Source organism: Cordyceps militaris (assembly GCF_000225605.1).
Source record: "Cordyceps militaris CM01 unplaced genomic scaffold CCM_S00001, whole genome shotgun sequence".
Lineage (NCBI taxonomy): Eukaryota > Fungi > Ascomycota > Sordariomycetes > Hypocreales > Cordycipitaceae > Cordyceps > Cordyceps militaris.
Genome location: NW_006271969.1, coordinates 3,440,590 through 3,451,706, shown reverse-complemented (window position 1 = coordinate 3,451,706; position 11,117 = coordinate 3,440,590). Strand labels below are relative to the sequence as shown.

Here is an 11,117-nt window from a genome sequence, read left to right as displayed (position 1 = left end):
GATGGCTTTTGGTAACTGCACAACAGTGCTTGAGGAGAGCCAGAGGATTACAGGCTCCCGATGATGCAGGCTGGCCGAAGAAAGTTCGTTTGATTTGGCATTATGCGTCATACCGAGCCCACCACCCATTTCCGGACGGGCACCGCTGTGAAAGATGCGTAGGAAAGCAGCAAGCAAGAGGGGGAAACGCGTAGGTACAGATACAAGCAGCTCTCCACGATGAAACGCTAGCCACGGTGTAAGAACGCAAGTACCCGGGTACATGGAGGCTTTTGGCGCTGCATCTGCCAGACGGCAGCAGGAGTTCAGCGCGGGCTGAAGACTGCAGTGGAGGTGACTGTTTGTCTCGCGCAAGCCGTGCCTGCAAGACGGTGGTACCTGGGGCAAGACAGAGGGACAACAGACAACAGACAACAGACAACAGACAACAGCCACACAGCCAGCACGAGTGACAATGCTGGCCCGTGAGTTGCAAATGCAGAGAGGGGAACGATCCACCATGCTTCTCGTCAGTGATAGCAGGACGTATATTCTTGCCATACTATTCAAGCGCTTTAAAACCAAAATGAAAGAAATTGAAGACTATAATTAAAGGGCCCTTTGCAATGCAGTGCCCCAGCGGATGGAAAGTGGCCCGTAGTGTCCGTAGTGTTGCCCCAAGGTGCGCAACTAGACCGGGCTGGCCAATCCCAACGACTTGGGGCCCCGCCGCCTTTGAAGACGCCGCCGGCTGCAGGCTTCTGTAACCTGGCGTGTTTAGGTGCGTTGCAGTCACTGCTGGGGAAAGTGGGTGAAGAGGAAGATGGGGGGAGAAGGCGACGCAGAATGTTTGAGTGCGCAAGAAGAAGGAAGAGAGAGGACAGGATATAAACAGACGACAGAACATGTAACTACCATATCCTCATGTGTTCTGAAAATGTCTGCGACTGGCTCCTCTGCCCACCACGACCGCATCTATTAGTACTAAGGCATCTGTACTAGGCACCTACGTACTTCTAAGGTACCTGGGTACCGACAGAGGTACAAACAGTGGCTCATCAGTGGAGGGGAAACCCCCCCCAAAGGCCAAGGCAGGTAATACAGTCTGGACTCTGGACTCTGGACTCCAGTACCACTCAACAGGCACCGGCCACGACCGCTTTACCACCGACCTACCTACATTGGTAGCCCAAGCCCAAGCCCAGAAAAATTTATTACTTCACACACAGCAAAATTATTCAACCCAGCTTGTCCAAGTACTCGCCTGCCTGCCTGCTCGTTGCCTAGGTCAACTTTCCTCTCCTCTCAGGTACTTCCTAAACCCTCGTTAGCCCTGTCCGACGCACCCGTTCTCCCCTCGTCTCTTGTTTGTCCGCAATTCCTCCCCCCCCCTCCTCCCTCCGTCCTCCTCTGCCCTATCGCCAACGCCAATTCGACACCTCATCTGACAAGCAATCTTCGTCTAGCTTTGTGTGTGCGCGCGTGCGAGGAAATCACTGCCTAGTCCCAACGGCCTTTGCGCTTCGACAATTCATACTTTCCGTTTTCCGTTTTCCGCTCGAGCGACCCGACCCCCTCGACTACCTCAGGAAACCGCACCTGGCTTCTTTTTTTCCTCTCCACAACTTTTCTGCCGCCCCTGCTACCCGCAGAGCGAGAAATAAACCCAAAAAAGCTTCAGCGCCGCCGAGATCGAGTTCCTTTCCAGTCTCTACCCTCCTCGGTCGTGTTTTCATTTCCCCCGTGTTTTGGCCTTTTTTTTCTCTCCGTCCACAGCTTGACGCCTGACTCTCACCAGAGACCACAGACAACAAAGCCTTCGGTCATCCTCGCATCTGTTTGTTGTTCAGTTTGGTAGCACCCGTTTTGTTGCCCGACGCACGACCAACGCCATTGTCCCTTATTTTTCCGTTTGCTGCGCGACCTCAACCTTTCGTGGCATTTCTGCCTCGCATCTCCCAAAATTCACGCCGGCTTCAATCGACACCTGCTCCTTTGAACCCGCATCCCCTCGTCCTTTTGACGGCCCCGCGACAGAGCCGACTTCCTCGGCCCTATAGCCTTTCCTGTCCTGGTCGACGATCGAGAGCCGGATACCCCCAGGGTTCTGCTCACTCGGGAGATCATTGAATCCTCTTGGTCGGCGACGACCCGTGACAAACCTTCCCCTTGATATACCCCTACGCTCATCCCGTAGGCTCTATCAAGCTTGTCCGATTTTTCTCTCTTCTGCCGCGACGAGTTCAGCTCCGCCGGGTCATCCGTTGCAGATCTTTTCCGTCATCATGGCTACCGCTTCAGCTTTCTCCTATGCCCAGGCCGCAAAGGGCCAAAATTCCAATCCCGAATCACCTCAGTCTACCTCCCAGGCCGCAGATTCGCTCTCCACGGTTCCTACGTCCGCCGCTACCTCGCTGGATGACGCCTCTCTCGCCGACTCTGGCAGTCATGCCAAAATTGCCGCATCTGCCGAAAAGCACGACGCCGCTTCTGCTGACAAGCACGACGCCGCCAGCACAGTCGGTTCCGAGAGCGATATCCGCTCCGAGTCCGTCCTTTCCAGACGTACAGATGCCCGCAGGGATGATGAACTGAGCAGATTAGAGCGTCCCTGGCGTAGAAACGACAGGGATGCCCCATCATCGACTCGATCCGACGACGCCGACTCGAAACGCCGAAAGGGCAAGAACAAGGGCGACAAGTCTGCCGACGAGGAGCTGCCAAAGGTTGAGCTGACCGAGGCCCCCGTTCCCTCCGTCAACATCTGGCAGCAGCGTCGAGATGCCGCCGCCGCCAAGGTTGTCAGGCCGGATGACGCCAGCAGCACCGCTGCCTCGGAAGACATCAAACCGCCTCCCAAGGTTACCGACTTCGCCGGTGCCGTCAACGGCCACAAGACCACCACCCGCAAGGTTGATGCTCCCCGCCCAGAGCGTGCCAGCCGTGGCACCAGGGTTGCCGACAGAGAGACCAGAGATGGCAAAAGCGAGCTCCCGCCCCCGTCGACGATGCCATGCTGTGGCCTACCCCCGAGATTGCTGTCCAGGAAGACAAGGACACCAAGAAGAAGGATACCAAGCCCGAGTCCAAGGAGACTCAAGATGACACTGCCAAACCCCGCACCAAGGAGAAATGGGTTACCTATGAATACGTTCCCACTGTCAACTTTGAGACGCAATTACCACAGATGCGTAACACCAAGCCTCGTGGTGGTGCCCGCAATGTCAACGGTGGTCGCCCCAGCGCCCCCGCCCAGACTGGCGACAAGGCAGGCTCTGTTGCCCCTGCCCCCAAGACCAACGACAGAAGACAGAGCACGGCAAACGGCGCTCCTCGCACCGGCTCACAGCCCCCGAGCAAGAGGGCGTCCGTTGACGTCGCCACTCTCCGTGAGCAACGCAAGGTTTCTGGCAGCACTGCCAGTGAAAAGGCCAAGGATGCCGCCCCCGCTGCTTCTGTTGTACGTCGGGCCCGTCATCCCCATCCAGCCTCCGCTAATACATTTCAGCAGGAGCAGTCGCAACCACCCCGCGAACGTGCCGAAGGTCGTGCCGACAGAGGCCGCGGTGGATATCGGGGACGTGGCGGCCACCACACCAGCTCACACACTCAGCACCAGCACGCCGGCCCCTTCAACGGCAACGGCCCTGCCACCGGCCGTCCTCAGGGTCCATACAGCCCGCCACCTCGTGGTGGTCACGGTCAGATGTTCGTGCCCCCCACGCAGAGGGGACGCGGTGGCCGTGGCAGCGCTACCAACTTTCATCGCATGTCGCTTCCCGGCGGCCGCATGCCTGCTGTCCAGACTCAGTTTGCATCGTATGAATACCTTGTGGCCCCTATGAGCGCCATGCCCTACCAGCCTCAGCCATACTGGGACAACATGATGGTTCCCGTTCTCAAGAACCAGATTGAGTACTACTTCTCCATTGAGAACTTGTGCAAGGACATGTACCTCCGGCAACGAATGGACTCGCAGGGATTCGTTCCCCTGCACTTTATTGCCGCCTTTAAGCGCGTTCGCGAGTTGTCGGCCGACATTGGCATGCTTCGCACGGTCTGCGAAATGTCCATGGAGATCGACCTGGTCGTTGGCGAGGACGACGTTGAGCGCGTGCGCAGAAGTGAGGGCTGGGAGAGTTTTGTCCTCCCGCTGGAGGACCGCGACGATTTGGCTAGAAACCATGGCCCCGTCAAGCTTTCCTTCAAAAGCCGTCTACCGTACCCCATGCCACCTCAGTATAACGGCATGCAGATGCCTTATGGCATGCCCTCCCCACCTCCATTTGCCCCACACGAGCAGTTTCAGCAGTTTTTCGATCACCACGCCATGAATGGCGTCAACGGTATTAATGGACACAGCCAGAAGGGTTCGCAGCTTTCTGCTGCCGTGCCGGACTTTGCGCCAGCTGGGGCTCTTCAGACTCTCAAGCTCAACGGAACAGTCAATGGCACCCACGAGAAGCAGAACGGTGTCTACGCCGGGGCCGAGGCGTAAGAATCGTTTGAGCGATCAGCCGGGCCACACTGTGCCCTGCGATAGAATGCTGTGCAGACAGCATCGCAAAACGAGCATGCTGAGCCAGTTGCAAAATACCCGCAGCGGCTCTTGAACAAGATTTTCATCTATATTTTGTTGGCATGATGGTCAAAGCGAACAAGGCTTGTGAATTTCGGGTTTGATAGAAAGTGTGGATATTCGGAGCCCCGTGCTCTGAATAGGGACACACTATGACCCAAGAACTTGGGTACCAAAAGTTGAAGAGGAAAAAGGTTGACCACGGCGTTTGCACCAGGCTTGTTTTTCAAACCGAGTCATTGCATCGATTACATGAGCTGCCGAGTCTGAATGAAGACAGCATCATTGGAAACCCGACACCTTGGCTGGTTTTTCTCGGGATTTTGTTTCTTTTTTCGTGTTCACCATTTCACCGAGCGACGTTCGACGAGCCTCGGCCAAGTTCATTTACGGTATATAATTGTTTTTTTTCCTCGTCACCCAAAAAAAAAGAGCTTCGACACTTTGCAGACATCGACATCGGAACACTGGAAGCGTGATATCATGAAGGGAGTTTTGACTACCGACAGACTTATCCTGTCGACATACACATTGGACCTCAACATATTAAAAAGCAGAAAAACAAAGAAGATTTATCGTTGAGACGCAGGACGTACATGTTGCTGAGCGCATTGCGCTCTATGACTTTTTTTCTGGGTGCTGGCGCTTTCTGCGTCATTTTTCTTTCAAGATGAACTGCTTGTTCAGCCACGACGCTTTATCTCTTGACACCACTTATCGCATTTTAAACCGAAAACCCCTTTCTGTCTTGTTGCCATTTCATCATTGCGATGGATTTTGGCCTTTTTTTTTTCTGGAATTTTCTCGCTTTTTTCGTTATTGGGAGAAAAAACGCTAGTTGTGGAATCGGAAAAACCCTCTTGCTCACACAACGAGATTCGGGCACAACATTTACAAAAAAGTTGCCCGAAACGAATTTCTTGTTTTCTTTCTTTTTTTTTTTGATTTGGATGATGTTTTCCCGGACATTTTTGCGATTCTCAACTTAGTTTACGTCTCTTTCTTTTTTTTGTCCTGAGTGGACTTGGTTGGTTCATTGGGCTGGAGAAGGGGAGAAGTGGTAGTGTACTGTACGATATAGGAACTAATCCAAATAAACGTCTGATTATTGGGAACCGATTGCGCGAGTTTTGTCTAGGTTTTCTGGCGGTTCTCGCTGATGGGATGGCCAAGGGCTGGCCATTGAAAGTACGGAGATGGGGAGAGAGGTTGGTGGGACGCTGTACGACCGATGTGTGTTAATGTGTTGGATGCCATTGTTTCAACGTGCGTCATTCTTCATTTATGTTACGTTGTGGCCGGCGACTGACAACAAATCCTCTCCAGCACCGACAATGCCTCTCTTCTTCCTGTTCGACGTCGCACGCGAGCCGGCCACGACCAAGCCCACGTCATCCGTCGTCGCAGAATTTGTTTGCTTGGCTACCCAATCTGACGATTGCGCTCGCATAACAGGCCCAAGAAGCAAACCTGTCAAAGAGGACCAGTGCAAGCTGAGGAAAGGGAATCGCTGCGGCCGCCTCGTCCATTCGATGAGTGGATGTCGTGTCTCGCCGACGAGAGACACGGCACGGGCGCCAGAACGGACTCAAGAGGAAGAGATGAATCTCCCTGACAAAAGGAGGGGTTCTTGGCGGCAGTTTTCGCGAGAGACCCATTGAGAGAGAGAGACTGGCGCGCCGAATTCCAAAGCTCGGCGCAATCAGAGTCAAAAAACACTTGTGCGTTTCATTGCACACGGGCTCGCTCAGAGTCGCTTCCTTTTTGAGGGGAGGCATCGGAATGCGTTGCTGGGCTACACAGACAATGTGTGACTCGTCCATCCCTCGTTGCCGCGCCAGAATGACTCAGTGGGCTGGGCCGTGGCAGGTTGAAGCCCGTTGCTGACATGCCAAAGGGTTATATTGCTAACTTTCTTATCCACGCGTATGGCTGCTACTTGGATGTTAATTGCACCGACGGCGACAATACATGTTATGCGGTTCACCATCTAAAGCGCATTTCATGTGGACAACTTGCAAGCCAAATGGACTGCTTTTAGGTCACGGGTCAGTGTCTAAGAGGTAAAACAGTATACATGAAAGTCATATATACAACAAGCCGTCTAACCGGACCTTGTAGCTCATACTATCAATAACTCATTATGCTGCATACAAAAAAAAGCCCCCCCCGGGTCTCTATACCAGCGACCCCAATGCCACATCTACGGGGCAAGCACGCAGTCGCGGTCGAAAAAGGACCACTGCCAGCCGGTGTAGGCGCCGCCCATGTTGAGGGAGGTGACGGGGATGTCAAAGAGCCAGCAGTTGTGGGCGTTGCCGTCGAGCGAGCCGGCCTCAAAGGTCTTGCAGGCGGCGTTTGCCTTGCAGGCGGCCTGGCAGTCGCCGAGGGTGGCGAGGCGGAGGCTGTCAATGGGGCGGGTGATGAAGCTGCCCTGGAGGTCGCAGCGGGCGGTGACGTCGCAGTCGCGGTCGTAAAAGGTCCAGCTGAAGCCGTCGGGCGCGCCGCCCAGCTCCATCTCGGACAGGCCCTGGTCAAACAGCCAGCAGTTGTTGCCGTCGCCGTCGACGGTGCCGGCTTCAAAGGCGCGGCAGAGCGGCCCGCGCGCGCGGCATGCGGCGGCGCACTCGTCGATGCTGTCGGCCTTGGTCGCGTGGCTCGGCGGCGTCACGAAGCTGCCGACGACGCCGCACCGCGTGCTCGACGAGGTGGTGGTGTTGGTGGCCGTGGTGGTGGTGTTGAGGCTGCTGCTGGTGCTGTTGAAGAGGGAGCTGCTCGTGGGGAGGATCGCCGGTTTGGTCGTCGTCGTCTGGTTGCGCAAGGCGGTGGCATTGGCTGCGCTGGACGACAAGAGGCTCGTCGGCAGCGGGATGCGGTAGTCGGTCGTGGTGGTGTTGTGCCGGGTGGTGCTGGGACCGGTGGTGGTGCTGTTGATGCGGCTGCTGCCCGTGGCGGTGGTGAGAGTGGTCGACGGCGTGGTGGTGGAGTTTGTCGTCGAGAGAGACTTGAAGCTGCTGCTGCTGCTGGAGGGATCCTCGGTGGTTGATTCCTTGTCCGTGGTGGACAGGGTGGTTGTCAGCGTGGTCAAGAGCGTCGTTGAGCTCGTCGTCTTGGAGGACGAGGAGGAAGTGGTGGTGGTGGTGGTGGTTGTGGTGGTCGTCGTGGTCGTCGTGGACGAGGTTGTCGACGTTGTCGAAGTATTGGTAAAGTTGTGCCAGTTGGACGACACAATCTCGCCGTCCTGTCTGGGCACGTAGGCGTTGTGGCCGTACGCGGCGGCGCCGAGCACCACGAACTGGGCGGCCAGCAGGAGCCCCTTGGTCTGCATCTTCTTCAACGACCTTGCTTGACAGATGCAGAATTGGTTTGCATCAGGAAAGAAAAAAGCTGGGGAAAAAAACAGAGAGAAGGAGACAATAGAGGAGTGGGAACGGACATGGGGGAGACAGAGAGCACTAGATTAAAGAACGGTGCATCCGTGCATAATGGGGAACGTTGAGCCTCCTCTCCATTATGACTTGAACTTGTCCGTAGGTAGTTAGGAGCCTCCCCGCCCCAAAAAACTGATCTTGCTCCGGAATACCAAGTCGCACCGCCCATGATGCACCAAACGGTCGATCCCTCGTTCAAGGAACAGGCGAACACGATGGAGCGAGGGACGAGTCCCCACAACTCGGCTGGTCCGACTCGTGCTTCCATTGGAGGAAAGCCCTGGCGGAAACGGACTGGCGGCGGGGAATAGACTCTACGCTTGCAGTTGCAGAGCCTCCTCAGCTCGCTTCTGCCCCCCCCTCGTGGCGGCGGAGGCGGCGACGGCCGATTTTTTTGCTGAGCGGGGAACAAGTTTTTTATTGCTTCTTTTTGCCAATTTCTCTATACGGCTGGCTCGCTTACTAACTATGGGAATGGGCCCGCTTTCTGGTTTTCGCTTTGACCGAAGTGTTTTGACGCTGCAAAAAGTCAAGGAAAAAAATGCTCGGTTTAAAAAAAGAAAGAGAAAAACAATGAGATGCATGAAAAAAAAAGCTCATCGATCCGCGCTGCCAGATTTCTTCGTCCAAAACGCCACCGCCATGTGTTCCGAGGTGCGCCGCACCGTCAGATGTTTTTTTTTTTCTTCCGGGGGGGGGGGCCCTGCCTCGGCAGGCGAAAGAGTTCAGGTCAAAGCGCCTCCCCCTCCTCCGCATTTGTTTTCCCCACAAAGAGGCTCGACCGGGGGGGGGGGAGAGTAACGTCAAACCTCTCCCCCCGCAAACACACACACCCGCCGTCAAATCATTGGCCAAGGAATAGGAATGTGGTGCTTGCTGACAACTGAATTTACGATTCTCGTTGCCAGTACAGTAACTCGATGGATTGGGCCGAGGGATGTCTGTTGGTGCCCACCTACAGTATCCATAGAAAGCCTCTTTTACAGGCTTCCCCAGCTGCCCCCAGTGGGGGAGGTGAAAGGACAAGTAAAAAGTACCGAACATAATTGAGCCGCTTGACCCCGCTGACGGCTTACGAGTTCTGTTCATACACCTTGTCAAGACCAGACTGTGCTCAACATCCTAGTTAACTATCATCAAGCCAGTCAATTCTCCTCCCAAGTAAGAAACCGTCATCGCACAACCCTGACAGACCCAAACCCAAACCGTTGTCTGGCTATGTGCGGTTTTCCCCGCCCCCTTGGCGGCGGAGGCGTCGTCCATGATATATAGCCTACTCAGCTTCCCCGCTGCGGCCAAGGCAGCCACTCGCATGCCAAAAGCCGGAGCCCATCTCATCATCTGGTTGCTGCAATCTGGGTCCTCGGCGCCCAATGACAGTCCTACTAGTCTCCGCGCCGCTCAGCCAATCCTCCTTGACCTTGAGGCTGGTTAATCTGCTCGAGGCAACGCTGCGTCGCCATCTCCGTGTGCATAGTTTCCGCATCGTCAGGCTCATCATCTGCTCTCAACCCAGAGGCAAGGTTGCTGTTGACAATTTGTAGCCTAAGATCTAGCTTTGTATCGGCAAATCTCAATGCGTAGTGCTCAGCGCAGAACAACAACCTTGAAAGGCACCCGCCTAGATGTGCACCTCTAGAGTGGATGCCGACGTAAGCGACGCTGTAGCCGTATCGAGCAATACAATTTCACTCTCTGTTTGAACCTGGTGCAGCAACCCACCCCCGCGCAATACACAAAAGCGCTTGTTGCGCCACGGATAACTGGCCTCCGTGCTCAGCCCGCCCATTGACTGAATAGACCCCCTACAACCCTAATTGCTTTGGCGTCTTCTTAATAATTGAGACAGGAAAGATTGTGTCCATGTTTATGGCTACATACGTGTATTCCAGTTGCGATTGAAATGGAAAACGAGCCGTCTTGCCAACAGCCCAGCATATAGAGGCTCAAGTTTGGAGGCGCCCTGTGAGCCCAATTCTCACTGAAAATATGGAATACTGCCGAGAAAAGACTTCCTTGCCAATGTTACTTTTTTTAGCTTTTCGTCGAGCAAAAGCCCAGTTTTCGAGAGTCTCTTACCCGCCAATGAGAATCGATCTGACGGCGGCGGCAACTGCCAACAGCCCGCCCATAAGTCTTCAGTCCACGTCTCAAAAAGTATGACCGGCTTTTGACGACATTGAGAGCCAGGCGTAAGAGAATGTAGAGGCTGGGGAGCGAAGGTAGGTCGCAAGGTGAAGCGGTGCCCCACGACAATGAGCGCGATAATGGTCAACGTGGCGACGCAGGACACAGAAGCGGCGAGCGCAGGGTCGGATCGGATGGAGGATGGACCACTATACAAGACAAGGCTAGCAATGCCCAAAGCCAAAAGCACCAGTTAGGTTGGTAGTCGCGGGTGGATATGAGTACTCACCAGTTTGATCCCCAGCGTCCTATATGCGGGAGCATACGCAGGTCGTTGTTTGCAAGCGTACAGGAACAACGGGGTCGCAGCAACAAGTGAGCCAGTAGGCAGTATTCCTAGAATAGACTGCTCAGATTGTAAAGCAAAGTCAAACAAAGATCCGTACTTTTGGCCCAGACGCCTCCATCAGCTGGCGGCGCCGCCATACTTCAAGTCGCTATCCCCAGAAGATTCGAAAGCTGAGATGGATGTCGTCGCGAGAGTTCGACATCTTCTTTGTGAACCCTTTTATCTGCAATATCCTCTTGCTCAAGCGTGAAGCACCGTGCTCTCCCTCACCATGCTGGTTGAGTAGTGCGCCGAAACAACGTCTACGGGGAGGGGATAGCTACTAGGCGCCACTCTAGAGTCTCATTTGCCGAACCCGAATGAAGAATCATCAATTTGTAATGCACATGTTCCACTTGTGAGCTTCTTGGAAGACATCCCAGACTATCATTGAAGAATCCTTTCGAAGCGCATAACCCACTAGCACACCATCAAGTCCGTCCACCAACTCGCCAAAAGGCTTGCCTCTCACCTTAGATGGAAACCGGCTGCGGCGCACCGGGGACCGCATCGTACGAGATGCGCCCCGCGGGCAGGAAGAAGAGCGCGACGAGCGGGCCGCCGCGGGCCTCTGGGTAGTGGTGGGTGCCGGGGCCGGGCGAGGTCCAGCCGG

At 55.0% G+C, this 11,117-nt stretch overlaps 2 protein-coding genes across 2 annotated transcripts; one reads left to right on the top strand and one right to left on the bottom strand.

The window, feature by feature from the left end:
• Nucleotides 1–2,264: 2,264 nt before the first annotated feature.
• Nucleotides 2,265–5,140, top strand: CCM_01114 (La domain family; the record flags this gene model as incomplete). The annotated part of the gene is made up of 6 exons (XM_006666271.1): nucleotides 2,265–2,891; nucleotides 2,966–3,439; nucleotides 3,491–4,473; nucleotides 4,566–4,656; nucleotides 4,702–4,950; nucleotides 5,009–5,140. 6 exons carry the CDS (start codon nucleotides 2,265–2,267, stop codon nucleotides 5,138–5,140), a joined length of 2,556 nt encoding a protein of 851 aa, XP_006666334.1.
• A 1,621-nt stretch (nucleotides 5,141–6,761) lies between these two features.
• CCM_01113 (uncharacterized protein) lies at nucleotides 6,762–7,886 on the bottom strand (the record flags this gene model as incomplete). Its single annotated transcript, XM_006666270.1, has 1 exon — nucleotides 6,762–7,886. One exon carries the CDS (start codon nucleotides 7,884–7,886, stop codon nucleotides 6,762–6,764), a length of 1,125 nt encoding a protein of 374 aa, XP_006666333.1.
• Between the last annotated feature and the right edge of the window lie 3,231 nt (nucleotides 7,887–11,117).